At 58.3% G+C, this 12,661-nt stretch overlaps 5 protein-coding genes across 5 annotated transcripts; 1 reads left to right on the top strand and 4 right to left on the bottom strand.

The window, feature by feature from the left end:
* Window positions 1–1,205: 1,205 nt before the first annotated feature.
* Window positions 1,206–3,803, top strand: VDAG_02660 (ferric reductase; the record flags this gene model as incomplete). The annotated part of the gene is made up of 1 exon (XM_009653313.1): window positions 1,206–3,803. One exon carries the CDS (start codon window positions 1,206–1,208, stop codon window positions 3,801–3,803), a length of 2,598 nt encoding a protein of 865 aa, XP_009651608.1.
* A 242-nt stretch (window positions 3,804–4,045) lies between these two features.
* VDAG_02659 (uncharacterized protein) lies at window positions 4,046–6,098 on the bottom strand (the record flags this gene model as incomplete). The annotated part of the gene is made up of 3 exons (XM_009653312.1): window positions 4,046–4,382; window positions 4,454–5,902; window positions 5,956–6,098. 3 exons carry the CDS (start codon window positions 6,096–6,098, stop codon window positions 4,046–4,048), a joined length of 1,929 nt encoding a protein of 642 aa, XP_009651607.1.
* Window positions 6,099–7,254: 1,156 nt separating this feature from the next.
* On the bottom strand, window positions 7,255–9,682 carry VDAG_02658 (uncharacterized protein; the record flags this gene model as incomplete). Its single annotated transcript, XM_009653311.1, has 3 exons — window positions 7,255–8,745; window positions 8,817–9,596; window positions 9,671–9,682. The coding sequence occupies 3 exons, from the start codon at window positions 9,680–9,682 to the stop codon at window positions 7,255–7,257; spliced, it is 2,283 nt and encodes a 760-aa protein (XP_009651606.1).
* A 617-nt stretch (window positions 9,683–10,299) lies between these two features.
* Window positions 10,300–11,297, bottom strand: VDAG_02657 (uncharacterized protein). Its single transcript, XM_009653310.1, has 5 exons — window positions 11,158–11,297; window positions 10,895–11,059; window positions 10,751–10,813; window positions 10,639–10,688; window positions 10,300–10,589 (listed from the first exon to the last, which is right to left on the bottom strand). Exons 1-5 carry the CDS (start codon window positions 11,212–11,214, stop codon window positions 10,580–10,582), a joined length of 345 nt encoding a protein of 114 aa, XP_009651605.1. The 5' UTR covers window positions 11,215–11,297; the 3' UTR covers window positions 10,300–10,579.
* A 662-nt stretch (window positions 11,298–11,959) lies between these two features.
* VDAG_02656 (uncharacterized protein) lies at window positions 11,960–12,613 on the bottom strand (the record flags this gene model as incomplete). The annotated part of the gene is made up of 1 exon (XM_009653309.1): window positions 11,960–12,613. A coding segment is annotated over one exon (654 nt), but the record flags the coding sequence as incomplete, so codon positions are not given.
* Between the last annotated feature and the right edge of the window lie 48 nt (window positions 12,614–12,661).

Raw genomic sequence — 12,661 nt, 5'->3', positions numbered from 1 at the left:
GAGAGAGAGATACAGTAGATGGACGGATCAAGAGGCCTGTCATGTCGACCGCCTGTTCGCCTTCCTTTGCGCGCTTCGTCTCATGTTCTTGCTCTCTACCTATTCACCCATTTTCGAATACAAGCCCACATATGCACAATTGCTGAAAGAGAGAGAGAGAAAGTCTGTTGACGCTTGAACAAGACAAATCCTTGTTCAAGGCGATACTGTACGTGCCAACAACTCGCTGGTCTCGACGATCAATGCGCTCACCTGCCATCGACCCTCCTCTTCGCGCAGCTTCCGTTGGACAAGCATCTGCAAGCGCGAGCCCAGCATCACATCCCATCCTAGTGGACGCTTCCCGCCCTTGGCCGTGATTACACCTGGTCTGCCGAGACCCTGGCTGAGAGCTTGCAGCACGACCTGCATACCCACGCACACCTCTAGCGCCTACGCTTCACTTCACTTGTTCACCACAACGAGGCCTGGCTGCGTGACATCTGCCAGCGGGGGGGCCGACCGAAATCTCGACCAGCCAATATTAAGGTCCGGCCAGCCGCTGGGCGTTGCGCCTCCCACCTCGATCCTCACGATCCCGCGACTGGTACTCGACCTCTTTCTGTCTTTGATTGACTGGCCGATTCAACATTGCAACATTGTGTGTGCACATCCACATGGCCATCCTGCATCTCGCTCATGCCACCCTGAGCTTTCACCCACTGGCCCTCACGCGAATTCACCTGCTTCCTTGACTGACCAGACCCTGCTTGCTGCTCGTCTCTTGGTTCTTGGTCCCATATATCCGGTCTTCCGACCCCAAACCTGCCCACCGACGTTCCTCCACGCTGTTTCACTGCCGGCCTTCGTTCCCTGCCGTGTTACTCCCACGCTGACGTGTTTCGCCTTGTTCGCTGAGGGGTCTGGTATTCCTCTGTCAAACCAAGGTCGTCACTTCACCGTCAGTTAGACTGAGCAAGACCCTCACTGTGGCTCAGGACCTTGGACTCGGAACCCCAACTGGAAGGACATTCGAAGGGAGCCCACCAGCAACATCACGACGACCGGCAACACCTGGGTCGAACAGTCCAGCATCATTTTCTTATTGAGCATCCCGCAGCTTGTTTTCCAATCGCATGCGGACGCGAATTCGAACCGCCTGCGCGTAGTCGCCCACCCAAACTCTCATCGCGAGAGCGCGCTTTGCCCCGGCTCCCATCTTCACAATGGCCTCACCACTGGGCACTCTGGCGAATGCCGCCGCTGACACCATATCGCATATCAACAAGCGTATCTACATCCCGCTAGAAGCTGACAGTCCCGCCGGACTGGTAGAGGCCAACACTGTCGACCCTTGGACCGAGTCCGGAAAGTATGCTAGAGGATGGACATACTTCGCTTTGGCGCTGGCTGGCACAGTCGTCTTTATGCGAGTCTGGCACTTCTGGCAAGACAAGATCCGACAGGCCATTTACAAGGCCGAAGTCGAGCAGCACTACGAGGACATGTACACCCTCGACCCAGAACGAGCAACCGCGCTGAGGACCGGCCAGGTGGCGCAGCACTTCTTCCCCGAGACCGAAGGCCTTGGGGAGAAGCAATTCCGCCCTCAGAAGCACATGTCCTCCGTCAACTGGATCAATGACACGTTGGCGCTCTTTCGGTGGATCTTCTACCGACCCATCCCCGATATCAAGATCAAGCGACACGTTTTTACCTTTTCATCCCTCGCTGTCCTGACGACCGTCTTCATCGCACTGGTATTCGTGGTTCTGTACTGCTTCCTGCTGCAGCCACTCTACTGGCAGAGCATACAGTTTGGTTCGCCCCCCGTTGCAATTCGGGCTGGCATGCTTGCTGTCGCCCTGACGCCTTGGATCATCGCAACGAGCATGAAGGCCAACGTTATGTCCTTCGTCATCGGCATAGGGCCCGAACGCCTCAATGTATTCCACAGATGGGCTGGATATCTCGTCCTTTTCTTGTCACTCGTTCATACCGTCCCCTTCTATGTGCAACCAGTCTGGGACGATGGTGGCATGGAAGTGTTCCAGAAGCTGTTTGAAGGCGGAAGCGGAGTTATCTACGGCACCGGTATCGCCTGCTTAGTCCCGCTGGCCTGGCTCTGCGTCGCCTCTCTGCCGCCGATCAGGAGAGTCGCGTATGAGGCATTCATTCTGCTTCACATCCCCGTGGCCATGGTCTACGTCGGCTTGCTCTTCTGGCACACCAAGAACTATCTGGCCTCATGGGATTATCTATGGGCCACTGTCGCCATCTGGGTCTTCTGTCTCGTATACCGCGCTTTCAAGCTCAACTGGCTCAAGCCGTGGCGACTGGCGTTCATGGTTGGTGACGAGGCTGCCATTACTCTTCTGGCAGAAAACGCAATCAAGGTCACGATCCCCACCCAGATGAGGTGGAAGCCCGGCCAATTTGTCTATCTCCGCATGCCCGGCATTTCTCTCTTCGAGAACCACCCCTTTACCATTTCTTCCTTGTGCAGCGAGGACTTCCCCTCCGAATACGGAGAACAGTACCGAGACTGCGTCGTTGTGTTCAAGCCCTACGGTGGCTTCACGCGCAAGGTCCTCAACACAGCGATCGAGAAGGGGCCTTTCCACACGTACCGTGCCTTCCTTGATGGACCTTACGGCGGCATGCGAAGAGATCTCGCTGCATTCGATACGTGCATCCTGATTGCGGGTGGAAGCGGCATCACCGCATTGATGTCGCAACTCCTCAACCTAATCAAGCGTATGCGCGACGGCAAGGCAATCACGAGAAAGGTTGTCGTCGTCTGGGCCATCAAGCGCCTCGAGTCTCTCGACTGGTTCCGCGAGGAGCTCCGGATTTGCCGGGAGTCAGCGCCACCAGAGAGTGTCACTTGCAAGTTCTTCGTTACGTCGACGGTTCGGAACCGCCACCAGCAGATCGGAGGCGGCGCCGACCGCTCGGCACCCCGCGCTCTCAGCCACATGTTCCATGACAAGTTGGACGGCTTCGTTGCCGGCGTCGCATCCAAACGCAACTCGGCTCTCATCCAGGCCGAGGCCCAGGGCGACCCTGCACGCGAGCAGGAACTCCGCGCCGAGAATGAGGACAGAATCACAGCCCTGCCTCAGCAAAAGTACTTGCAACCACACCAATATCCCCTACCAGGACCCAACGGTCCGCCATCGAACAGACACTCATTGCAAGAGGACTCACTCCGAAGGCTCGAGGGCCGCGATTTCCCGCTCGACGTCAAGAGTGATACCGACAAGCGAGCCTCTCGTGACTTCCACTTCCCCCCAATCAACACAAAAGACGCCCCTCATTTCAACTACGCTCCACCACAACCCTCGCCGCGCATGCCGCCACCCGAGAGCCCCTACGCAGATGAGGACGGCTCCGACCTCCCGGTCCGTGCTCCCGAGCTCGCTCACCTCCGCAAGCTCAGCCCTGAGGCCGCGGCACGTGCGGCGGCGCAGAGACCGACAAGCACGTTCGGCCCTCCATCAGGCTTCGACTTTGGGTTCCCACAAACGCCAACCGAGTTCCAGAAGAACTTGATGCGTTTTGCTTTCCCAATTCCCCACCAAATCGATGGCGGCTGGACCGTCGAATATGGCCGGCCGGATCTGGGCTACATGCTCAAGGAGTGGGCGACAGGCGGCGCCGACGGACGCGGCATCCTCGGCCGACGAACCGCTGTCTTTGTGTGCGGGCCTCCTGCCATGCGTGTGGGCGTTGCCAACACAGTTGCGTCGCTGCAGGCGGGCATCTGGGGCGATGATGAGCTTGAAGAGATCTTCCTGCACACCGAGAACTATGCCCTGTGAGAGGGCTGGAAGCTGTACAATCAACCTAGTAATGGGAAGGATGTTGAAGTGGATTAGAGATACCATGAGCGATCGTAGGTTGGGGACCAAGACGGGGGATTTGCATACCCACACGGGGACTGATTTGACAGTGCACATTGCCCCAGATATTTACTTAATTAATGTCATGATTTTCCAGCGAAGACATCCGCTTGTTCTTGGCCGTGATTTCTCTCAGAGTGACAGCCTGCCGCAAGTCTAAATTAACATTTCTCAGCCGAAGCCCAGACGGAAGTTTTCCTGCTGCCGCCACTGCTTTCATCGCACCGAAACGAGAGTCGCCTCTCCACCTCGACGACCCTCAACGAACATTGGCTCTGGTCCAAGGAATCCATGACCTCCGGGTCCCGCAAGACTCGAGCCACATCGGAGAAGGATTTCCCCGGCATAGGCCCATGCTTGAAGTAGGAGTAACAACCCAACAGAACAACAGCCAATGTAAAGAGGTTCGCCAGCGCATACGGTATCAAAAGGCCCAACACTAAGTATCCGTAGCGGTTCACGTCGTCTATCATCTCTACAGACGTCTGGGCAGGTTGTCTGCTCTTCATGTCAGCGGTTTCGCATGTTGCGTTGCAATTCACATGTGGAGGATCGGCCCTCAAACTCACGTCAAAAGCTCATTGTGCAGCAAGCTAACAGTCACGTTGAAGGCCAGCTGCTGGATGAGTTTACCAAGCGGCAGGCCACCGGCCACAGCCTTGTCCCGCCGGCGCTGCTCCTTGAGGCCCTTCAGCCGCGAGGTGTCAAAGCTGTAGAGCCGCTGGCTAAAGTCGAAGAAGACGTCCAGGTCGTCGCAGCCGAGGAGGACATTGTGCTCCAGCTGCGTGTCGATGACGCCGAACTGCGCTGCTCCCGGCGCGGGGGCTGAGGCGCCTGCTTCGCTCACCTCGGGCACGCTGCGACGTCTGTCGGCCGGCGGCTTCTTGTCCCTCGACGCCGAAGGCTTGGCGTCCGACCACTTTTCAAAATCGGGGAGCAGCGCCTTGTGGTTCTGAGGCGTCCGCTCCTGCTGCTCCAGCGCTGCGTCTTCGTACCACGACAGAGATCCCACGACCTGGTCCGTGATGACCCACATGAAGGCGGAATAGGCATGCTTCGCCATATCCGTCGCCGCCACCGCCTCGCCAGCCGCAGAGAACCCGACGCGTCCCAGCAGAAGCAAGCTGCCGCAGACGCTCTGTACCCCGTGATCCCACGACACGGCGACGTGGTAGCTCGCGTTCCACAGCTCGCAAACGAGCCGCTGCCTCGCGCGGGGCCGGAGCCCGCCCTGCCGCGGCGATCCCCCGTCGTCTTCGTCGTCGTCGTCGACGTAGCGCGACAAGCTGATCCAGACCTCGTTCGTCGCGTTGCTGGGCGCCCTGTCGCGCGGTTTCGACACGGGCGCGAGCGTGCCGTTGACGCGTACGGGCACAAAGGCGTAGTAGGCGTTGTCGGCCTCGCGGGCGGAGCCAAGCGGCTGGGCCATCTTCTGCCGGAGGAAGCCGTCGATGAGGGCCTCTGCGCTGGCGTTGGCAGGGCCGCAGCGGACGGCGGGGCCGAAGAAGGTCGTGTTGTAGCTCGCGTGCTCGTGCGGGGCCGGCAGCGGGAGGATCTCCCCGAGGGCTGAGGCGGCTGTCGACACGAGGCTCAGGGCTGTTCGGGGGCCGGCGAAGGTGCGGGGCTCGTCGGCGGCCAGGTACGTCAGGTTCCGCTGGGTCGGGGGGCTGTAGGCGAACCGGTGGCCATCTGAACTGTTTGAGATGGCGGGCTGGGGGACCATTTGGTCGACCACGGACCGCCTGGTGCTGGGAAGGATGTACAGCGTCGATGGCGTGAAGAAGGCTGGGAGGAGGAGACACCAGGCCAGCAGAGCGAGGGCCGACCCGAGCTTGAATCTGCGCAGCATTTCTGTATTGGCGAGAGACAAGATTGACTCGTTGGCTCCGAAGGCCGCGTTGAGAGCCCGAGGGCTCATCGGTTTGCGTTGAAGGTTACGCCAGAGACACTGTGTATAACAGAGCCAGACGGCCGTGACGAAGGAGAATTGCGTAAGAACAGCCAACGCCGTCCCGATACTAGAATGGTGTAAGCATCAGATCTGCATCGGGGTACAGAAGAGTGGGAATACCGGATGTTACTCTGTTGACGATAGCCATCACCAGCAACAGTCCCGCTCAGGTGGATGTAGTACACGATGTGGCTCAATGTTGTACTCAGACCAACAAGATAGAAGAAGCAGAGCAGCACTGCCGGTCGTTGCCAGCATCTCATCGCTGCGGGCGACGAAAGTGGTGCGTCTGTTGTTACGACCCTTGTGTCAGAGGATGCCCAGGTCGACGCGCGATGTAGAGTATGCCTAGCGCTTTCTGCCTGGCACCATCCTGATGTTGGAGGATCTGTATGACGCCCGGAGCACATGCTGGGGAATGTTATAGCCCGCATGTGACAGATTGCGTCAGGCACCGGGGCCAGCTCGCCCGTGTCAGAGCTGGGATCCTTCGTCGGAGACGGTGAACCAAGGTCTGGGAAGTCAGTTGGGGTATTGGCGGGAACAGGTGGGACGGGCTGATTCTCATGAGGTAGGCCTCGCTGGAACATGTCGGAGGCTTCCCTGTGCATGTTGGAGTTCTTCATTTTGCTAGCCATCTCTTATTCTGCATTGTAAGCGGACTCAGTCGCCCTTTTTGCTTCAACGGGTATTCTTATACTGGTACGTCTGTAAGCAAACTCGTCGTCAATCTGCTATTCATCGAGATGCGCCGACGATAGACTTCAAGCCTCATCGGCCCTAGCAAAGAGCCGCAGACGCCCCGCGCCGGCCTCGGCTCCTTATTGACCTCAGATCGTTTCACCCTCTTGGCCATTGAGACGGCGACTTTCAATAGCAAGAGACTCCCGGACCCTGTAACGTTACGCGTCCTCGAATGTAAGAGGAGGATACTGGTGACCTCGTGGAATTTGTTGGCACTGATGGCATTATGTGATCGGCGTATCGTCGCGACCTAAGCGCCGATAAGCATAAAACATGACAGCTCACTAGCAACATGGTCCGCGTTAAACTTTTTGACGCAGTTACTCTGACCAAAAAAGACTTTGACGGTTGGAACGAGTAACTCGGAACGATCAGGCCATCACAGATACCTCTCGAACAGTCTGCTCACAATCTTGCTTGTGAGCGGCGAGCATCGGATATGGGATGCGTAAAACGTCTTCCGACCTATACATATAGAATTCTGCTTAGTGCACAAACGCCAGACACGCCAGGCGCCCGGTTGGCAAAGTGCTCAACGCGGGCCGGAAACCTACGCCATCAGACCATCCTGACCCCTATCTCTCCCAGTCCCGGGGAGCTTGTAAACCCATATGGACGATGCCAAGCGCCGAGTCCCGGCTTCCAAGTATTGACCTCTAAGCACGCATCTCCCCTCTAGGGATCTTGGGACTTCTCCTCTGGTGCCGAGACGGCGGGTTCCGCCTTCGCAGTCTCCTCGCTCGCGGGTTCCGGCTGTGCCTCTTTCTCTTCTGTCGGTGCCAAGGCAGCCTCGACAACGGCGAGCTCCGGCGCTTTCTGGTCCTCCGCTTGACGATCCAATGCCGTCTCCAGTCCAGTTAACAGATCTGGGCCATCGTCCTCGGGTGAGGGCTGCTTGGGTGCTGCAGGCGCAGGTGGTGTCGGGCTTCGTACAGCTGCTGCGAGAGGAGTCGATTCGACCACGGCTGGTTGGGCAATCAGTTCGGCTACCGGAGCTGGCTCCTCCACAGGTTCGACAGACTCTGTCGCGGGGCCTTCTTCCAGCTTGGGGGCCTCGGCGCTTGCGCCCTCGTCCTTCGTCTCAGTCACTTCTTCGACGACTGGCGTGACTTGCTCCACAGGCTTGACGTCGGCTACTTCGTCCACCACGGGCTCCGTGACACTCCCGGTGATGGTCACCTCGGTGGTCACGACTTCCGCTGGCTTGGCTTCTTCCGCTGGCTCCGCGACCTCTGTGACCGGCTGTGTCACAACCTCGTCTGCGTCCTCCGCGTCTTGCATGGGTACATCAGTAGTCGGTTCCGGAGATACAATATCTCCCACACGCTCTGGCGGTGGGATGAAAGTGGATGCCTGTGAAATCTCAACCTCAGCCTGGCCCTCGGCCGGTGGCTGAGATGCAACCAAAGCCTCTTCTGAAGGGGACTTGGTCGATCCGGCGGTCGCTTCCTTCTCGTTGTCTGCACCAGCTTCGGGCAATGTTTCGTTTACAGGCTGTGGTAGGGGCTCTGGCACAGACTCTGGCACGGGCTCTAGTACGGGCTCTGGCGCGGGTTCTGGCGCGATTTCTGGCGCGGGTGCTGTTGATTTCTCTGGAGAAGGCTCAGCAGCGGGCGCTGACGTGGAAACCGGCGTAGGGTCCTTGGCAAGCTCATCTGTTGCTTCTGCCTTGGTTTCCGGCGCGCTCGCTTGTGTGTCTTGAATGGCAACATCTTCCGACACCTTTTCAGCTGCTGCTTCCGTGGCGTCTTCGGAAACCTTGGGCTTCTCTGGCTCAGAGGCTGTCACCTCTGCCGGCTCAGGCTTCTCCGCCGGTGGCGACGTCGCCTGAGGCGAGGCCACTGTTGGAGATGGCATGACAACGTTCTTCAGCGGGCTTCCTTCGAGCTTGGGAGAGGTCGACAGCGACAGGTTGAAGGGCGGTGCCAAGAGCTGGCTGGGCGGCGGGAGTTGGCGGTTCGTAGATGGCGACTCAGCATCGCCCATGTCCATGGTAGTGTCGGCTGACGCGGGAGGCGCCGCGGGGGATGCGTCGGTCATTTCCTGGTCCTGGTCTTCGCCGTCCTCGCCGTCCTCGCCATCGTCTCCATCGTCATCACCTTCGTCGTCGTCATTATCGTTATCAGCCATCTCGCTGTCCGCATTGTTGGAACCTTCGCGCTGGTCCTGTTGAGGTGTCTGCAGCATACTGTTAGCTTTAGCTTTCGTGCATGAGAAGGGTTCTCCAGGATACCTACGGTTGCGCCCTCCACACCCGGGACTGCCGGCGTGGGAACAGTCGCACCCACGGCTCTCTCTTGGCCGGGTGCTGGTGCCGGCAGCGGCAGCGTCTTCCTCTTGCGCCCGCGGCCAAGGCCTCCGGGTTTCTTATTCTTCTTTGGCAGTGGCGGCCGACGGTTGCGCGGAGGCGTGGCCTGGGCCTGCGGCGCGGCAACGGCAGCGGGCACGACCGTCGTGGAGATGATTTCGCCCTCGACCTGCTGGCCATCCTGGAGGGTGATTTCCTGCGTGTACGCGTTGCCGGCGGCGTCAACCTTACGCACCGTGGCCTTGGTGACGGTCGCGCCCACGGCAGGCGTGGTGACTGTCTTGGAAGCAATGGTGACGGTGCCTTTCCTCCGCTTGGCGAGATGGGAGACGGTGGCGCCCTCGGCGTTGCGGTGGACCTGCCTCCAGATCTTGATGTGGAAGCCCTTGACGGCCTCCTCCTCCTCCTCCTTCTTCTCGGGCTTCTCGACAGGCGCCTCGGGATCGACCTCCTCTTCTTCGGCGGGCGCCGGCCGCTTGTAGAGGCGACCGGAACGCGCGGCGCGCAGCAGGTCCTGGCTGTGCTGCGGCAGGAGGCCGGCGTCCCGGGGCATGCCCCAGAGAAGCTCGCGCGACCAAATGTCATTCTTGCGTGTCGTCTCGGGGGGCGGGGGCGGGGCGACGTTGACAATTTCCTGGCGCCATTGCCGAACGGGTAGGCCTTCAAAGTCGTCGTGTTCGACGTAGCCGCCGCGGTTCGCGCGTCGAGTCTGAAGGAAGCAACAAGGGTTAGCCTGCTGCCAGCGCACACCAAGATGGGAGGATCGGGATGAGAGTCACATACACCTGGCGCCATATTTTTGGTTCTTCAAAAGGTAGGCCGCTGCTGACTGGTGCAAACACCAATGCTTGTATTGACCGTCAAAGAGCGAGATGTCGTCGAATGTGCACTGCAGCAAGTGGAAACAATGCAAGGCTGAGAGGCGGCGCTACGGGTGCGATGCGTGGCTACAGATGCCGTCTGTTCTGTACGAGTGCTGAAATGACAGGGCCCAATGCGCCCGAAGCGAAAGCCCAGAGTTGACGATTCGCGCGCTGGAGGTGCCAATTGATGCGCCGCGAGCTGATCAGATACGCGATCCTTGGATGCAAACAGGCGAGGCACGAGCGTCGACGAGAGTCGCGATCTGAGAAGGCGCTCGGACCACCTCGAGCCTCCCACTCGCTCGATGACTCAGCAGTCACTATCCCCAAGGTCTGACTTCTGGCGATTGGCCATTGAAGAGAGATGCCAAGGTAGGAAACTGGTGTGCAGAGGATGAATGCATTGAATAAATCCAGTCTGTTCTTGGTTATCGACGGATGTGTTTTCAAAGTTGTTAAACCGTAAATGTAGCACTTCCGTCAACAAAGCCTATGTCTAAGCCATCTCATCGTACCATAGGTAGCTCAAAAGGATGGAGTGGACGGCAGAAAGTGCCCAGGCAAACTCCATTGTGAGAATCTATGTGCTCAGAGGGGCGTATGTCCTCTATCCGGCTTCCAAAGCATAAGGTAGGTAGCCAAGTAACCTCCCCACAGCGCATGCAGCGTCCCCTGCTGCCTCCCCTCCCAGCCCAGTCATTTGTATTTTGGTGTACAGTTTCGTTCCATCCCCGATCATATTGTACAAAGTCCGACGGTCCTCCCTGCCTGGTGATCTCTTGTCGTACAAGACCCAGGGTCGACTGCCAGCTTCCCTCGTGGCAATGACTTAATCGTAACTGTATCATATCAGTAACTGCTCGAAAATGCGAGAAGAAAACGACGTACCCCTGCTCCTTTTGCCTCACAATCTCGCTATGGTCGCCCTTCTCCTTGCCCTTCAAACAATCAGTATTGAGCAGATTCTGATAAACCGGAAAGGCATCACCGAAAAACTTACAGCAACACCGCCCTCGACAACTAATCGGTCCATCTGGAAGAACTGGCTGACCAGCGTTTGACGCTACAACCCTTGGTCAGTTCCACGACCCAATGCGAACGGCAGCGCCCGTCTCCAAGAAAGACAAAGGGTCGAGGCACGAACCTTCATCACCTGCAGCTCCTTGAGGCCCTTCTGGATCAGCTCCTGCACCTCCCGCGAGTCCTGGACGTGCTGGTGCTCCCTGAACGCATCCCTCGTTCGCCTTTTCGCGTAGTCCCGGAAGTTATAGGCCGCAAACTGCTCGCCCTGTCGCAGGAGCTGGCGGTACTGCCATTTTGGTTCCTCGTCAGTAACAAAGCTCTTTCTCTTGCCCTTCGCTGAGGCGGGCGCCGCGGGCGGGCGCAGAGTGGTTGGGCGGAACGTACTAGGGAGCGAGCCTGCTGCGGCGCGTCGCCCTTGAGCGCCTGCATCGCTGTCGCCATGGTGCGTGATGCTGCGCTGCGCTGGTGGAAGGAGTGCTCGGAGGTAGATGTGTTGTGGCGGACGGACGATCGAAGGGGGGGTGGTCGATGGTCAACAGTGGAGGTGCTGGGGATTATTTCGCTGGAAGGATTCCCGGGGTATGATGCAACACTTTTCAGCATCTTCGGCATTATGCGGTTTGGGGGGCGGTTCGGGGTTTTCGCGCTTCGGACTTTGGATGACTCAGCATTTCGACATGTCTCTGGAGATGACACCTTAAGTTTCTTGCCATGACGGCAACAGAATAATGTCACACTATACGTGCTCTCTTCATTGAACTTTTATGCTTCCCTATTATCTTTTTCCAAATCGACGGCTTAAATCCGTAGCCTGATATGCTGCGCTTTTGTGTAGCTGAATCCGAAAGACGGGAGCCTTCAGCAGGTCATTCAAGTCTTCCCAAGCTGCCGTCCCTCGCATGGACAAGATTCGCCGCCAGTCTCTCATACCATGAGGCTTCTGGACCATGCGTCTACAGGATATGCTCCGAAAGGTGACCTTATGGCCGGGCTACCGACTTCGGTCGTGCACAGCTGGGGCGCCAATCGACTCTGGACGAGGGATGTCAAAGCCCAACAGTCGTGTGCGTTGTCGGTGCTCACGATGCCGCAGGTTTAGCATACACTTTTGCGAGGCTGGATGATCCGTTCTTCAAGCTAGTCTTCCTCTGCATCGTATTTGCCCAGGACAAAATGGATTGAGGCCTCATTTTGAAGATTTGGCATCAGCCAACTTCTGCAGTGTGGCCTTATGCAGCGCCTTCTGACCTTCGATAATCTCTTTCAGCTCATCAATCTGCTTCTGCGCCTCAGCACTGTTGCCAGACTGCGTTGCCGGTGGTTCAGTAAAGGACAGAATAGCCTTCTCCAGGACGTCATCGGGGAACCCTGTGCTGTTGAGCATATTCTGGAACCTACTGGGCGGTGCCAGATCAGCCTCGAGCTGGGCCGTGAAGGTGTACTGCCTCTCGGCGAGGCTGGGCTTGATGACTGTGATGGGCCTTGTCGTCTGGGCCGCCTGCGTGAGAGGCGGGAACACGAGGTTCGTGACGGAGGCGTTGAGGTCCGTCAGTTCTGTTGGGTGGCCATTGTCGGTGAGCTGCCACTGAAGAATCTTGCCCTTGGTATGGCCGGTAAGGACGGTCGTGCCGTCATGACTGATAGCCAGGCAAGAAGCTGGGCCGCACTCGGGGTCGGCGACACCTAGCGGAGAATTGACTTGGACGGCGGTCGAGGAGACTTCGGCGCTGTGCTGGCCGACCAGAGGCTTGGTACCAAAAAGTTCGACGAGATAGAGTGAGCCGTCCTCACACGAACGAGGACGGCGCGCGAGCAGGGATCGAGGCAACACAGAGAGGGACGCTGGGGAACAGCAAGTCCGCAAGGCTCACCGTCTGGTAATTCCAGA

Source organism: Verticillium dahliae, genomic scaffold (assembly GCF_000150675.1).
Source record: "Verticillium dahliae VdLs.17 supercont1.4 genomic scaffold, whole genome shotgun sequence".
Classification (NCBI taxonomy): Eukaryota; Fungi; Ascomycota; class Sordariomycetes; order Glomerellales; family Plectosphaerellaceae; genus Verticillium; species Verticillium dahliae.
The sequence above is the reverse complement of the archived record's forward strand: the minus strand, read 5'-3'. Positions and strand labels throughout refer to the sequence as shown.

Bases quoted from the DNA above. Each gene is read 5' to 3' on its own strand.
- VDAG_02657 (XM_009653310.1), bottom strand. From the start codon at position 11,214: ATGGCGACAGCGATGCAGGCGCTCAAGGGCGACGCGCCGCAGCAGGCT. The intron at 11,060-11,157 runs GTACGTTCCGCC...CCAAAATGGCAG, and splicing joins CGCAGCAGGCTCGCTCCCTA to TACCGCCAGCTCCTGCGACA. The intron at 10,814-10,894 runs GTTCGTGCCTCG...CAAGGGTTGTAG, and splicing joins AGGAGCTGCAGGTGATGAAG to CGTCAAACGCTGGTCAGCCA.